The following is a 16,897-nucleotide window of genomic DNA, read 5'->3' on the forward strand; positions in this document are numbered from 1 at the left end:
CGCGGAGCCGGCGCACGCCGCGCCGCGCCCCGCCCCCTCGGCACGCAGGCTCCGCGTGAGATCGCGCACGCGCGCACGCACCCGCCAGAGCCTCGGTCTGGTCTGCGGGGACCCGGCGGGCGGAGGCCGGGCCGTTGAGGTACGAGGGGCGGAGTCCGAGCCGCCGCCGCTGCCGCCGCAGCCGGCGGCGGCAGAGGAGTATATCTGCAACTCGAGCCAAGAAAGTGAGGATGGCCACCAAATCATGCCCCGAGTGTAACCAACAGGTGGGCGCTGGGGGCCCAGCACCCGCACGCGGACTGGCGGGGGGGTACTAGCGGGCGGGCGGCCGTTGCCGGCGGCCGTTGGCTTTGGTGAGGCCGCTTCTCCGGGGTCTCGGCGGCAGAACGGGTGGGCGGGCCCTTGGGCTCGGTGGGCTCGGTGGCTACGGTGGGGGTCCGGAGCCGTCCGGGCGGAGCCGAGGGGTTACTAGGGAAACGCGCGGGGCGGCAGCATGGCGGCTGCCCACCTGGCGGCTGTCAGAGGGCGAGTGTCTCGTCCTGTGGCCTGGCCGCGCGGGAAGGGGGCGTGGGCTTGTGGTGGTGGACGGGGCGCCGTGTCCGGACCCTCCCTGCGTCTCCGGGCCGGCTCCGGGTGACGGCGGCAGGATTGTGAGGGCGGCGGCCCGAGTGGACGAGCATGGCCCCCTCACCCGCTCCTGCCCGGAGGAGAATGCCCGATGTGCCCGACTCTCGAGTCCAGGCTCCTGGCTCCGAAAGCCCCCTCCTGCCACGCACGGTTGCTTCGTTCCCGTTTGGACCCCCCAAAACTGTCCCCACCGCGACCTGGGCGGATGCTTAAATGTGACAGAACGGGCCGCAGTGAAATGATGTTTTCCTCTTAGACTTGAGTAGATTGATGATCTTTATGCTTTTTCAATAATTTTAATAACTCCAATAATCATTAACTTGGTCTTTATTTTTAGAACACTTTTAAATACTAAGTCCCCATTAAAGCCCTGTTTTTCTAGGCGCTCTCCTATTAAAGTGTTGCGTAGTTTTATAACTTTTTATAAGACAGATTTGCCATTCCTACTTTGTGTGGTTTCTTGAATTTTTAATATCTGCTTTCTAAACTAAACTCATTAGGTCATGCAGTGGCTTTATACCACTAGTGGTCTAGGGTTTAGATAGACATTCAAACTCACAAGGGTTCAGCTAGGACAGAAAACACTACATGTAATCAGAACAGCATCAGAATTGTGGCCAGTAAGGATCCTCACAGCATACCAGGGGCTTTCTCTGCCTCATCAATGACAGCTTAGATGTAAAGAAGCAAAACCACGCTAGTGATTGCAAGAGCTACTGTTTTAGAAATTTCATGTTTCTTAGCTCGTGGGCAAGGCCATAGCTTCCAAGGTTTTCCAGAGAGTGGCATGATTATACTGTACTTAGGGAAGTTCAAAGCTATGGCTTCTCACCAGGTACCTTCCAGTCCAGATGCCAACAAGAGGTCTTTTTTTTTTTTTTTAACCATAAGCAATATTGCCTAGTAACGCTGCTGACATGTCGTCTTTATCAGCCTAATGGGCATAGTGATAGGTTAACCAAAGGTATTTCTTTTATGAAGGAATTTTGTTAATCCTTTATTAACATGTCATAACCCAATGGAAATTTTTTTTTTACTGTTTCCTATGTGATCATTTGATTATTCTTAACTAGGAAAGGTAGAAGTTCATTTAAAAGTCCTTCAATTAAAACCATTTGTAAGACATCTTTTATGCCAAAATGCAGACCTTGATGTGTGTTTCTTTTCAAAATAATTACTTCTCTTTAATTTCCCTCCCTTGGCAAGAGAAATTTACTGCCTCCTCTACTTTCTTTCTGCAGTGTGTTATTGTTTTCAGTGTACAGGTTTTATATGTATTTTGTAAAATTTATCTCTATGAATTTAATTTTTTGGATGGTATTGTAAGTGGAATTATTTTAAACTTTTTATCTTATCAGTGTTCATTAATTATATACAGGGGTACATTAATACATTCACAGTGTGTTACAACCATCACCACTGTCTAGTTCTAGAACATTTTCATCATTCCAAAATGAGACCCTGTTTTCATTAAGCAGTCATTCCCTGATTCACCCTCCCCTAGTAATTACTAATTTGCTTTCTGTTTCTGTAGATTTGCCTATTCTTGATATTTCATATAAATGGAGTCATACAATGTGTCCTTTGATATCTAACTTCTTTCATTTAACTCATCCATGTTGTACCATATATCAGTACTTCGTTTCCTTTTACGGCTGAATAACATTCCATTGTGTGGATATACTGCATTTTGTTAATCCATTCATCAGTTGATGGACATTTTGGTGGTTTCCACCTTTTGGTTATTGTGAATAGTGATGCTGTGAATATTCACGTACAAGTGTTTGTTTTAACATCTGTTTTCATTTATTTTTAGGAGTGGAGCTGCATGGTCATATCGTAATTCAGTGTTTAATTTATTGAGGAATTTATTGAGTGTCTTCCCCAGGAGTTGCTGCATTTACAGTTGGACCAACATTGTATGAAGTTTCTAATTTCCCCACATCCTCACCCACACGTGTTATTTTTTGTTTAAAAAAAATTAGTATGGTTATCCTAGTGCATGTGAAGTGGGATGTCATTGCAGTTTTGGTTTGCATTTCCCTAATAATCAAAGACATTGAACTCTTTTTGTGTGCTTGTTGGTCATTTTATGTATCTTCCTTAGAGAAATGCCTATTCAGGTTCGTTGCCCATTTTTTAATTGAGTTATTAATTGGGTTGTTTTTCTTTTTGTTGTTTGAGTCATGTAAGAGTTTTTGTATATTCTGCATATTAGACCCTTATCAGATACATGATTTGCAAATATTTGTGAAAACAAATTTGGTGGGTTTTCTTTTTACTCTCTTGATAGTACCCTTTGATGCATGAGTTTTTTGAGGTAGTCCAGTATGTCTATTTTTTCTTTTGTTGCTTTTGTGCTTTTTGGTGTCAGAACTAAGAAACTGTCACCAAATCCAAGGTCATTGAAGACTTACCCCTTTTCTCATCTAAGAATTGTATAGTTGTAGTTGTTATATCTATGTCCTTCATTCATTTTGAGTTAGTTTTTGTTTATGGGGTGAGGTTAGGGTTCAGCTTCATTCTTTGGATGTGGATATCCTGCTGTTTCAGCTCTTTTTGTTGAAGAGATGATTCTTTCCTCATTGAAGGATATTGGTACCATTGTTGAAAATCAATCGACAATATTTGCTAGGTTTATTTCTGGACTGTCAATTCTCTTTCATTGATGTATATGTCTATTCTTATGCCAGCATTACAGAGTTTTGTTTTGTTTTTCTTTTTTCACTGATATACAAGGTTTTTAAAAGACTTTAAAAAAAATTGAGGTATAATTAAACTAGTAGTTACCAGTGGGGAGAGGGAAGGGGGAGGGGCAACATAAGGGTAGGGGATTAAGAGGTACAAACTATTTGTATAAAATAAGCTGCAGGGATATATTGTACAATACAGGGAATATAGCCAATATTTTATAATAACTATAAATGGAGTATAACCTTTAAAATTGTGACTCATATTGTACACCTGTAACATATCATATTGTACATCAACTATACTTCAATAAAAAATTGAAGTATAATTGACATATAATGTTACATATACTAGTTATAACATTATATTAGTTTCAGGTGTATAGTATAATGATTTGGTAATTGTGAATAATGTGAAATGATCACACAATAAGACTTTATTTATTTATAGCAGTTTTAGGTTTGCAACAAAATTGAGAAGAGGGTATAAAGATTTCCCATATACCCTCTGCTCCACACATGCATAGCCTCTCCCATATCAACATCCCCCACTGGAGTGATAAATTTATTAAAATTGATGACCCTACGTTGACACATAATTGTCACTCAAAGTCCATAGTTTCCATTATGGGTCACTCCTGGTGTTGTATGTTCTATGAGTGTGGACAAATATATAATGACATATATCCACCATTACAGTATTAGAGACTATTTTCATTACCCTAAAAATCCTCTGTGCTTCACCTGTTCATCCCTCCCTCCCCACAAACCCCTGGCAACCACTGATTTATTTAGTATCTCCATAGTTTTGCCTTTTCCAGAATAATGTAGTTGGAATCATATAGTATATAACCTTTTTATATTGGCTTCTTTCATTTAGTATTATGCATTTAAGTTTCCTCCATGTCTTTTCAGGGCTTGATAGTTTACTTTTTTTTTTTAGCCCTGAAAATATTCCATTGTTGGGTGTTCTGCAGTTTACTTACCAATTTATGTACTGAGGATAGAGTACACAACAATTCCCAAGTGTTGGCAATTATGAATTAAGCTGTTATAAATGTTGCGTGCAGGTTTTTGTGTGGATATAAGTTTTTAGCCCTTTCAAAAGGTGAATATCAAGGAGCATCACTGCTAGATTGTAAAATGTTTAGTTGTGTAAGAAACTGCCAAACTGTCTTCCAGAGTGGCTGCAGCATTTTGCATTCCCACCAGCAATGAATGAATGTTCTGTTGGTCAACATCCTTGTCAGTGTTCCAGATTTTGGCCATTCTGATAAGTGTGTACTGGAATCTTGTTGTTTTAGTTAGCATTTCCCTGATGACATACTATGTGGAGCATCTTTTCATATGCTTACATGCTGTCGGTGTATCTCTTTGGTTAGATGTCTTTTAAGATCTTTGGCCCATTTTAAAAAATTGGATTCATTTTCTTATCGTTGAGTTTTAAGAGTTCTTTCTATATTTTAGATAGCAGTCCTTTATCAGATATGTCTTTTGCAAATCTTTTCTCCTAGTCTGTGGCTTGGTCTTTTCATTTTCTTCACAGTATCTTTTGAAGAGCAGAATATTTTAATTTTAATGAAGTCTAGCTTATTGGTTCTTTCTTTCATGATTGTGCCTTTAGTGTCATATCTAAAAAGTCATCACCAAACCCAAAGTCATCTAGATTTTCTCTTATGTTATCTTTTCAGAGTTTTATAGTTTTGTGTTTTACATTTAGGTCTGTGATCTATTTTGAGTTAATTTTTGTGAAGGATGTAAGGTGTGTGTCTAGATTCTGTTTTTTGTTTTTCTTGTTTTTTGGTTTTATTGTTGCATGTAAATGTCTAGTTGTTCTAGCACTATTTGTTGAAAAGACTGTCTTTGCTCCATTGTGTTGCGCTTGTTCCTTTGTCAAAGATCAGTTGGCTAATTTATGTGTATTTATGTCTGGACTCTCTGTTCTATTCCATCGATTCTTCTGTCTATTCTTTTACCAATACCACATTATCTTAATTACCGTAGCTTTATAGTAAGTCTCCAACTTTGTTCTTTTCCTTACAGGTTGGGTTGGCTGTTCTGGGTCTTTTGACTCTCCATATAATCTGTTTGTTGATATCCACAAAATAACTTGGTAGGCTTTTGATTGGGATTGCAGTTGAATCTTTAGGTCAACTGGAAAGAACTGACCTCTTGACAATATTAAGTCTCCTTATTCATGAACATAGACTATCCATATTTTTAGTTCTTTGATTTTGTTCATTATATTTGTGTAGTTTTCTTCATATGGATCTTGTACCTATTTTGTTAGATTTATATTTTGTATTCCTTTTTTTTTTTTGCCATGCTGATGCAAATAGTATTGTGCTTTTAATTTCAAATTCCACTTGTTCATTGCTGGTATATAGGAAAGCAGTTGGCTTTTTTCTTTTCTTTTTGTATTAACCTTGTGTCCTGCAACCTTGTTTAGTAGCTTATTTCAGGAGATTTTTGGTTGATTCATTAGGATTTCTACATAGGCAGTCGTGTCATCTACAAAAAAGTTTTATTTCTTCCCTCCTAATCAGTATACCCTTTATTTCCTTTTCTTGTCTTATTGCATTAGCCGGGACTTCCAGTATGATGTTGAAAAGGAGTGGTGAGAGGGGACATCCTTGCCTTGTGTTTGATCTTACTGGGAATGATTCTTGTTTCTCACCATTAAGTATAATGTTATCTAGGTTTTTGGTAGATATCTACTATAAAGTTGAGGAAGTTCCCCTCTATTCCTTATTTACAGAAAACTTTTATCATGAATGGTGTTGGAATTTTATCAAATGCTTTTTCTGCATCTACAGGCATACCTTGTTTTACTGCACTTCACTTTATTGTACTTTGCAGATACTGCATTTTTTACACAATGAAGGTTTGTGGCAACCATGTGTTAGGCAAGTCTATCAGACCCATTTTCTCAACAGTATTATTTATTTAAAGGGGTTGGTAATTAGTTTTTTTTTTTTTTTTTTTTAATGAAGGTACTGGGGATTGAACCCAAGACCTTGTGCATGCTAGGCACGCACTCTACCCCTGAGCTATACCCTCCCTCCAACAGTATTATTTTAAAATCAAGGTATGTACTTTTTTTTAAGACATAGTGCTTTTGCACACTTAATAAACTACAGTTTAATGTAAACATAACTTTTATACGCACTGGGAACCCAAAAAATTCATTTGACTCCCTTTATTGCAACATTTACTTTATTGCAGTAATCTGGAACTAAATCCTCAGTATCTCAGAAGTATGCCCATATTGATATGATCATGTGATTTTTCTTTAGCCTGTTGATGTGGTAAATTATATCAGTTGATTTTTGAATGTTGAAACAGCTTTTCATACCTGAGATAAATCCCATTTGGTTGTGGTATATAATTTTTTTATACATTCTTGGATTCCATTTGCTAATATTTCTGTTTTTCTCTGTTGCTTGCTTGCTTTTTCACTGATTTCCTCTTTTTATTATTTCCTTCCTTCTACTTTGATTTTTATTTATTTTTATTTATTTTTCTTTTCTTTTTTTAGGGAGCTGGATATTTGGTTTATTTATTTATTTTTGGAGGAGGTACGGAGGATTGAACCCAGGACTTCATGCATGCTAAGCATGTGCTCTACCACTTGAGCTATACCCTCCCCCACTTCTACTTTGATTTTAATTGCTCTTATTTTTCCAGGTTCATGAAGAAAATTCATTTTAGACCTTTCTTTTCTAATGTAAGCATTTAAAGTTACAAACTTCACTCTGGACACTGACTAACCGCATCTGACAAATTTTGATATTTTTTCATTATCATTCAGCTTATAGTATTTTCTGATCTCCCTTTTGATTTCTTCTTTGACCTGTGGGTTTTTGTTTTTTTTCAGAAGAGTGTTTAAATTCCAGATTCTTGGGGTTTTCTCAATATTTTTTATTGATTTTAGTTTAATTCCATTGTGGTCAGATAACATCTCTTGAAGATTTCAGTCTTTTAAAATCTGTAAGAATTGTTTTATGGCCCCCTATATGGTCTGCCTTAATGACTGTTCCTTGGATACTTGAAAACAGTGTATATTCTTTCAGCTTTAGCTGTTGTGTTCTATAAATTTCTATTATGATAAGATGGTTTATATTGTCATTCAGATATCTTTACTAAATTTTTTTGTCTAGCTCTATACATTACTGAGAAAAGTGTGCTAGAAATATCCAGTTATGATTATGGATTGGACTGTTTGTCTTTTTAGTGTTCCCAGTATTTGTTTCATATATTTTGAAACTCTTCCATTAAGCACATAAACATTTATAATTTTGTATCTTCCTAATATATTTACCTTTCTGTGATTAAATATCTGTCCTTGTCTCCAATAAATGCTGCTTATCTTGAAGTTTGCATTGTCTGATTTTATTGTAGCCGATCTAACCTTCTTATACTTCCTGTTTGCATGGATGAGTAGGAAAAACTCACTTCTCTCTCTCTTTTACTTTTCTGTTACTACCACTCTCACAACACTTCCGACACCAGATATGTAGGGGGTTTTCCTACACCAAACAATTCTCTGTGATACCAGCTCAGTTCTTACACTATCTACCTGGAGTTGCAAGTATTAGGTCCCAAGGACACCCACAACTTCTGTCCAACTTGTCTGCAAATTGGAGATACCTGTGACCTCCTCCCTCATGGATTAGATTACTTGCTAGAACAGCTCACAAAACTCAAGGAAGTATTGACTATTGTAAGAAAGATTATGATAAAGGATACAGATGAAAGGCCAGATGAAGAGATACATAGGGCAAGGTCTGGAGGGTCCTGAGCACAGGAGCTTCTATCCCCATGGAGTTAGAATGTGTCACTCTTCCAGGACTTAGATGTGTTGACCAAATTGGAAGCTCTCTGAGCCCCTTACTTTTGGCATTTTTATGGAGGCTCCAGCACCTAGACATGATGGATCATTGACTCCATTTCCAGCCCCCTACCTTCTCTGGAGAATTGGCAGTTGGGCTGAAAATTCCAAATTTTTAATCATAGCTTGGTCTTTCTGGTGATTAGCCCCCATCCAGCAGCCCACCAAGAGTCACCTCATAAGAACAGAAGACACTGCTATCACCCAGGAAATTCCAAGGGATTTACGAACTCTGTGTCAGGAACTGGGATCAATGACCAATTAAAATAAAAGATGCTCCTAATGCTCTTATCACTTAGAAAGTTACAAGGGTTTTAGTTGCTCCTTGCCAGGAAATTGGGGGCTGGGAGGGGGCAGAAACCAATATATTTTTCCCATTATCTCACAATGGTGTATCTTTCTTTTTTTTTCTCTTTTAACTTGTTAGTGTCTTTGTGTTTAAAAGTGTGATTCTTGTAAACAGTTTTGTGTTGGTTTTGCTTTGTTATCCATCTGACAATATCTAACTTTTGATTGGAGAATTAATTCATTTATATGTAATATAACTATTAATATGTTTAATTTTTTTGCTGTTTATTTTCCATCTTACCAGCTTTTTATTATGTTTCTCTTTTTCTTCCCTCTTTTGTCTTAATCACATGTTTTTTGTACTTTGTTTTAATTTATCTATTGGCTTTTCAGCTTTATTTCTTTGCTTCTGTGTGTGTGTGTGTGTGTGTGTGTGTGTGTGTGTGTGATTGCTCTAGGAATTACATTATGCAACTCTTAACTTATCACAATCTCTTTAGAGGCAATTTTGGATTAGTTCAGGAAAAAATACAGGAATTTTGCAACCATCCAGTTCCTTTTACTTCTCCCAACCTTTGTGCTATAATTAGAGTGATCAGCTTATCTTCTGTTTGCCTAGGAACTTCCTGGTTTTAGCACTGGAAGTCCTATCTTTCGGCAACTCCCTCAGTCCTGGGCAAATTGGAAAGGTTGGTGACCTTTGCTATTGTTATCATCTTTGTTACATCTATTAATGTTAAAAACTCAACAATACAACGTTATACTTTTTGCTTTAAGTGAGAGGTGGGCAAAATCTGGCTCCCATACCAAATCTGGCTCCTGGTCTGTTTTTGAAGGACTCACAAACTAAGAATGCTTTTTGCATTTTTAAGGAGTTACTAAGAAAACGGAAAAAAAAAAAAGAGAGACACAGTTATGTGACCCACAAACCAAAAATATTTATTAATCTGGCCCTTTACAAAAGAAGGCATAAACAATCATATGTGTCTTCAAAAGAAAGTAATAGAAAAAAAAATACACACACATATACTTATTTTAAATTTGAATAATTTGTAAAGACTGGAGAGCCTTTTTTTAAAAAAAGAGACTTGAATACATTGGGGAGCAATCTTGTGGTCTGACCAAGTCTGTATTGTTTTACACAAATATATTTTATAGACAGTGTTGGAAATGTGATCAGAGAAAGATTAAACAAGAGAAATATAGTTTATGTTGTTCCAGTGCCACCAAGCACTGCCAGTATATAGTATAAAAACAATTTGGTGAGGTTTTCCAAAGTAAAAGATTCTTTCTTTTTTAAAAAACTTTTAAAAATTGAAGTATAGTTGTTTTACAGTGTTGTGTTAGCAAAGGATTGTCTCCATTGTTAGTTTAAAATTAAATTTATTATGTTCTGACAATTGACTTGAGTACTTGTAAATCACTTTGGAAGAAATAATTTCAATATTTAAAACATTTTCATTTATTCTGGTTAATTGAGTAAAAGCTTAGGTTTACATTGTATACATAATACCTTCCAGTTTGTTTAGGTCATAAACTGTATGCTGGCTTAGAGATGAAAAGAAAATCTGAGGACAACTACAAGTTTTCATCATAATAGCTCAATTTTATTTGGAAAGAGCTCATTAATTATGTTAAATATATTCTTTTGAATATAACACATATATAATTTGAAAATGTTTCAGTTTTTAATGAAAATACTTAAGGGACTTCATCAGGATTTAATCAAAGTTTTGTTGATTCTTAAATGTGCTTTTTTTTTAGTAAAAATAACTGAAGAAAAATTATAGTTGAGGCTTTCTAATTTTTTAAAGGTGAAGTTTGTTTTAAACTTTATGAAGAAATAGTTCTTTAAGATATAAGCCGAAAAAATGGGAAACCAGAAAGCCTTGTTTTGTTTCTTGCTTTTTTGTTTACTACATAACATATTAGAATATTAAATATTGCATATTAGAATACTACAATGATTCTACAATACCTTATATCGTATAAAATTCTTATATGTATTTTATATGTAATGTATAGAACCTTTAAAGTTTGAAGGAATTTTTCTATTTGAATATATTATTCCTTTTAAAAAAATCTAGAAATATAATTATAGAAATACTATGCACAGTTCAGTGGTATTAAGTACATTTATATTGTTGTGCAACCATTACCACCATCCATCTCCAGAACTCTTCATTTTGCAAAATAACTTCCCTTCTGCTCTCTACCCAGCTCCTGGCAACTACTCATTGCTTTTTGTCTCTATGAAGTTGACTGTTACTTCCTTTAAGTAGAATCATACTAATTTGTCTTTTGTAACTGACCTATATCATATATCACTTAGCTTAATATCCCCAAGGTTCATGTTGTAACATGTTTTGACAAAGTTTGAGAAGGACCGGTGTTAGTTTTCTTTAAATGTTTGGTAGAAATCACCAAGAAGTCATCTGGTCCAGAGCTTTTCTTTGTTGGGAAGGTTTTGATTACTGACTTAGTCTCTTGACTAGTTGTAGTTATATTTTCTGTTTCTTCATGATTCAGTCTTGTAGGTTTTGTGCTTCTAGGGTTTTGTCCATTTCATCAAGTTATCCAGTTTGTTGGTGTGAAGTTGTTCATAGTACTCTCTTTAATCCTTTTTACTTCTGTAGAATTGGTAGTAATAACCCACTTTCAAATCAAATTATTTGGTTTAATAATTTGTCTTCTCTCTTTTAGTCAGTCTAGCTAAAGTTTTGTCAATTTTGTTCATCTTTTCAAAGAAATCAACTTTGGTTTCATTGATTTTCACTACTTTTTATTCTCAATTTTGTATTTCTCAAATCTTTATTTTTCTTCCTTTTGGTAGCTTTGGGTTTAGTTTACTCTTCTTTTTCTAGTTCCTTAAGTTAGAAAGTTAGGTTGTTGATTTGGGATCTTTCTTTTTTTTTTAATGTAAGTGTTTACAGCTATAACTTTCTCTGTAAACATTGCTTTCACTATGTCCCATGAATTTACTAGGTTTTATTTTTGTTTTCATTCATCACTAAGTATTTTCTAATTTTCCTTGTGATTTCTTTTTTGATTCATTGGTTATTTAAGAATATATTGTTTGACTTCAACAAATTTGTAAATTTTCAAGTTTTTCTTCTGTTCTTGATTTCTAACTTCATCCTGTTATGGTTGGAGAAGATACTTTGAATGATTTCTATCTTTAAAAAGTGAACTTTAATTCTTACCTTGTGCCATATACAAATAATATTCTAAGATGGATCATAGACCTAAATGAAAAATTTTAAACTATGGAACTTCCAGAAAATAGTAAAAAACAAAACAAAACTTTGTGAACTTAAGTTAGGCAAATGTTTATTAATTACACACCAAAGGCACGATCCATAGAAGAAAAAAGTGATAAATTGGACTTGTTCAAGTTAAAACTTCTACTCTTTGAAAGCCATTGATAGAGGACTTGTATCCAGAATATATTAAGGACTCTCAAAGCTCAATAATAAGAAAACGAACATTCCAGTTAAAACAAGGGTAAAAATTTGAATAGACACTTCACCAAGGAAGACCTACAGATGGCAGTAAACATGAAAAAATGTTCAACATCATTAGGCATTAGGGATATGCATATTACTGCAATAAGATCCCGCTACCCTACTAAAATGGTTAAGTAAAATTAAAGACTGAACCTACCAAGTGTTGCTGAGAATGTGGAGGAACTGTAACTCTCTTAAAACTGCTGGTAGGAATGTAAAACAGTACAACCACTTTGGAAAATAGTTTGTCAGTTTTTTTTAGAAAGTTAAACACCTACTGTATGATCCATCCATTACCTATTCATACAAGAGGAAAGAAAGTGTATGTCTATACAAAGGCTTGTACTTGCTGTATTCATAGCAGCTTTATTTGTAAAAGCTAAAAAATGGAATTAGTTCAAATGTACATCAGCAGGTTGATGGATAGCTGTGGTATATCCGTACATGGAATAGTATTTAGCAGTAGAAGAAATGAACTTATTACATGCAACAACGTGGACAGATCTCAAAATAATTATGCTGAGTAAAAGAAACTAAACAAAAAAAAGCATGTGCTTATGATTCCATTTATATAAAACCTTAGAAAATTCAAGCTTATCTATAGTGACAGCTGATCAGTAGTTGCTTGTGGATATTGAGATGGGGTTAAGAGGGAGGGGCAGGAGGTGAGATTACAAAGGGGCATGAAGAAACTTTGGGGGATGATAGCTGTATTTACTATCTTGATTGTGGTGGTGGTTTCATGGGCATATACAGGTGTCAAAACTTTTGTCAAATTGTACATTTTAAATATATGTAGTTTATGTTTATTATACCTTAGTGAAGTTGTTAAATGATGTGATGGTTTTTTCACTTAAAAAATATGTAAAGATCATAGACTACTTCAGGTAGTAAAGAACTTTTGTTAGAAAAGTAACAAATCTGCAAGGCTTATAGGATTTGTTCGATATCTTTCCTCAAGCGGAGACTAGGAGAACCTGTGTCTCAACACCTTTTTTTGTAGTCTTCCATGTTCCTTTTCTCCAAACTGGCTATTGTGAATGATCCTTTTTCTGTAATTGGTATTGACCCTCTTCATGCTTGAAGACTCATTTTCAGTTCTGTTTTATTATCAGTAATCAGTTTGTGTCTAAGTTTTGTTTCTTCCTCCCTTTGAAATGTCTGTCAAATGCATCTTTTTTTTTTTTTTTTTTAATTACATTCTCTGCCAGCATTGCAGAACAGACCAACAGCCTCTCATTCTGGAATTAATGCAGTAATTTCCTAACTAGTCCCTTTCTTCTAATCTAATCCATGTTGTAACTATTCTGAGACTGACATTTTAGGAAATAAATTTTATGCTTCACATTCTTCTCCTGGCCATTCATATATTAAACATTTACTATATGCATGGAACTGTAAAGGACTAGGAGAATGGAAGGACATGATTCTTATCTCAGTTTTTATGGGGAGGTGTTTAAATATAAATGTTATTTTTACCTTCAAGTTAATTATTGTTTAGTTGAAGAGATCACATAAACACTTGAGAAGTTTAATTAATAGTAAAGTAGTAATACATTTTTTCCTTTTTTTCCTCCTTCAGGTTCCTGTTGCATGTAAATCTTGTCCCTGTGGTTATGTATTTATTAATAGGAAATATCTAAAAATGAAACAGTCAGAGAAATCAGCACCTTTCACAGGTAATTGTGAGAGTTTACCACAAAAATTAATTTTTGTGAGTTAAAATATTTTTGCTGGTAAAGTTATCATATTAAAGTATATTGAAATACATCTTTGGCTTTTATTAGATACAATAAGTCGATTTATGATGATTTGTTCTTTATCCAATTTAAATGTTGACTCCTTCACAATACTGATAAATTTTGTAACAAATTTTAATGAGAATTTTAATTTGAAAAATGTTAACTGGATGAAAGAGAACTTTAGTTTTATTATTAATATTTTTTAAAGTACCAGTTATTTTGTTCAATTTATTGATTTAGACTAAAAAATTGCTGATTTTAATTTTGAGGTTATAGCTTTCTCTTTAAAGTTGACAAATCTTGATTTAGTCAATAAGTATAATCAGAGAATGTAGTTTTTTGTTATTCTTATTTTTTTTTCTGTGATAAAATCAGATTTCTAACAGTGAACCCAAAATAGGAATAGATTTATTACATTTATTGAGTACCTAACATGTGCCAGGTGCTGTGTATCTTGGGCATATAGCAGTAAATCTACTACCAAGACAGGTTTGGTGCTGTCACAGTGGAGGAAAAATATATATAGGAATATACATATGGAATGTATAGGAAAAATATCAGCTAATACTAAGTGCTAGGTAGGAAATTAAAATAGGGTACTGTCCTGGAGGTTGACTGGAAGGCTACTTTTGCTTGAATGGTCAGGAAATATGTCTCTGAAGAGGTAATATTTTAGCTAGGATCTGAATACATGAAGGGGCTACACATGAAAGGCAGGGACAGCAAATTCTAGGCAGAGGGAAAAGCAAGGCTGGATTTATTCCAGGAATGCAAACTTGGTACTGTGGGGGAGGGGAAATTTCCTCTCCTTCCCCTATTAGTTCTTCTGCCTGTCAAATGATGTAAGGCAGATTGACAGGGGAAAATCAAGTTTATTATGTGTGCATGGGGAATCCATATAGTATAAAGAATTCCAAAGAAGGCAAGAAAAGGTGAGATAGATCTATATATTCTGGACTAAGGAGAAGGAGGTAGAGAAGACTGAAGCTTCAAGGGGAACTAGGGTAATTCACAGGAAGATAAAAAGTGTTAATTTTTGGTAAAGAAATGTTTGCTGGGCCATCCAAAGACCGTGGGACACAGAGGACTTTGATCAAATGGGCTTTGCGAGGTTTCTTACTGTCTACCATACCTAATACTTTACTATAGTTATTTATGGTAATAGCTTCTTCCTAGGACAAGCCTCCTATCTTAAATTCTTTTAGGCAGTAAGAGGGAAGCTTCTTGCTGAGTCTTGTGGGCCTTGATAGTTTTCAGCTCAAAATAATCCACATGCCAGAGTGGCACATCTTGGGGTGGCCTGCCTGTAGCCCCATCAGTACAACATAAGGAATTCTATTAATATCATATGTCATATTAATAAATATAAGGATAAAGTCTCATAAGGTTGTCTCTGTAGATGCTGAGAAAGCCTTTAGCAAAATTCAGTACCCATTCATGAAAAAGACACTCAAGAAAATAGTAATTGAATATTTTTTATCTTGATAAAGTATATATCTTAGTGTTAAAACTAGTATCATATTTAAATGAGGAAACACTACAGGCATATCCATTAAGATGAGGAACAAGGCAGCAACCCCACTGTCTCCCCTACTGTTCAGCAGTGTATCAGAGGTAAATTAGCCAAGGCAATTAGATAAGAGATATCAATAAGAGGCATAAGAATGAGTAATGAAGAAGTGAAACAGTAACTATTTGCAGATCATAGTATACCTGAACCCCAGAAAATCAGTAATAAAACTAACTCAGACAGTGAAAAGATTCAGTGAAGGAGCAGGATTTAAAATTAACATACAAAAATCAGCTTTCATATACAGACATACCTTGTTTAATTTCACCTCACTTTATAGAGCTTCACAGATAACTGCATTTTTTACAAGTTGAAGGTTTATGGCAAAACCGTATCAAACAAGTCTTATGGTACCATTTTTCCAGTAGCATTTGCTTACTTCGTGTTTCTGTGTCACATTTTGGTAATTCTCGAAAAACTAGAAGTGTAGCTTGAGGATGTGACAGAACTGCAGCAATCTCATGATAAAACTTAACATATGAGGAGTTTCTTTTGTGGATGAGCAAAGAAAGTGGTTTCTTGAGATCTACTCCTGGTAAAGATGCTGTGATGACTGTTGAAATGACAACAAAGGATTTAGAACATTACATAAATTTAGTTGATAAAGCAGAGGCAGGGTTTGAAAGGATTGAATCCAATTTTGAAAGAAGTTCTATGGGTAGAATCCCATCAAACAGCATTGCATGCTACAGAGAAATCAATGATGAAATGAAGAGTCAGTTGATGTAGCAGACTTCACTTTTGTCTTATTTTAACAAATTGCCATAGCCACCCCAACCTTCAGCAACCACTACCCTGATCATTCAGCAGCCATCAACATCAATAGAATGAACTCGCAGATGATAGTTAGCATTTTTTAGCAATTAAGTATTGTTTATTTAAAGTATGTATATTTTTTATACATAATGCTATTGCACACAATAAAATACAGTACAGTATAAACATAGCTTTATAAATATGCACTGGGAAACCAAAAAATTCATGACTTGCCTTTTTGTAATACTCACTTTATCGCCATAGTCTAGAACCAAACTTGCAATATTTCTGAGGTATGCCTGTATATACAAACAGTAAACAGAACACAATGTTAGAGAAAAGCCCATTTATAATAGCAAAATAGAAGATTAAATACTTAGAAATAAATTAAGAAGTTGCAAAGCCTCTACAAAGAAAATTTAAAACACTCCTGAAAGACACTAAAGCAGATTTAAGAAAATGGTAAAACATGAACATGTCAATCCTCCCTAAGTTAATTTATAAAATCAATGCAACCCTAGTAAAAATTCTAAGTTATTTTATTGAGTTAGATTTAAACTATTAAAGTTCATATGGAAAAACAAACACGCAAAAATAGCCAAGAAAATTGCCAGTTGACTGTCCACAGGGTCTCAGGGAAATTAAATGGGGAAGGAAGTCTTTTCAACAAACAGTGTCAGTATACCATGCTGGATATCTACATATGAATGAAGTTGGGTTTCTATCTCACAGCATACAGGAAAATGCAAAATAGATCATAAGCTTAAATATAAGAGCTCATAAAACTATAAAACTCTTCAAGTAAAACAAAGGACTGAATCTTTGTG

General features: G+C 35.1%; 1 protein-coding gene and 1 long non-coding RNA gene across 8 annotated transcripts in view; one reads left to right on the plus strand and one right to left on the minus strand.

Annotated features, from left to right (window-relative positions):
• LOC105091176 (histone-lysine N-methyltransferase SETMAR) overlaps positions 1-16,897 on the plus strand; it is a 26,241-nt gene continuing 9,344 nt past the window's right edge. For 2 of the 7 annotated variants that reach the window (XM_064489199.1, XM_064489198.1), the window contains exons 1-4: positions 1-266; positions 6,311-6,405; positions 9,116-9,185; positions 13,585-13,681. In XM_064489199.1, the coding sequence (XP_064345269.1) occupies positions 231-266; positions 6,311-6,405; positions 9,116-9,185; positions 13,585-13,681 (298 nt within the window). In that variant the 5' untranslated portion in view covers positions 1-230. Of the gene's footprint in view, positions 267-2,443; positions 2,547-6,310; positions 6,406-9,115; positions 9,186-13,584; positions 13,682-16,897 lie in introns of all 7 variants that reach the window. The other 5 variants (XR_010382323.1, XR_004138945.2, XR_010382324.1 and 2 more) reach the window with 5 other exon arrangements.
• Positions 15,183-16,897, minus strand: part of LOC116154881 (uncharacterized) — a 13,861-nt gene continuing 12,146 nt past the window's right edge. Inside the window, exons 2-3 of the long non-coding RNA XR_004138951.2 lie at positions 16,322-16,369; positions 15,183-15,867 (exon numbers count right to left, since the gene is read on the minus strand). This is a non-coding gene — a long non-coding RNA (uncharacterized LOC116154881). The remainder of the gene's footprint in view (positions 15,868-16,321; positions 16,370-16,897) is intronic.

The sequence above is a fragment of the Camelus dromedarius genome, chromosome 9 (genome assembly GCF_036321535.1).
Source record: "Camelus dromedarius isolate mCamDro1 chromosome 9, mCamDro1.pat, whole genome shotgun sequence".
Taxonomy (NCBI): domain Eukaryota; kingdom Metazoa; phylum Chordata; class Mammalia; order Artiodactyla; family Camelidae; genus Camelus; species Camelus dromedarius.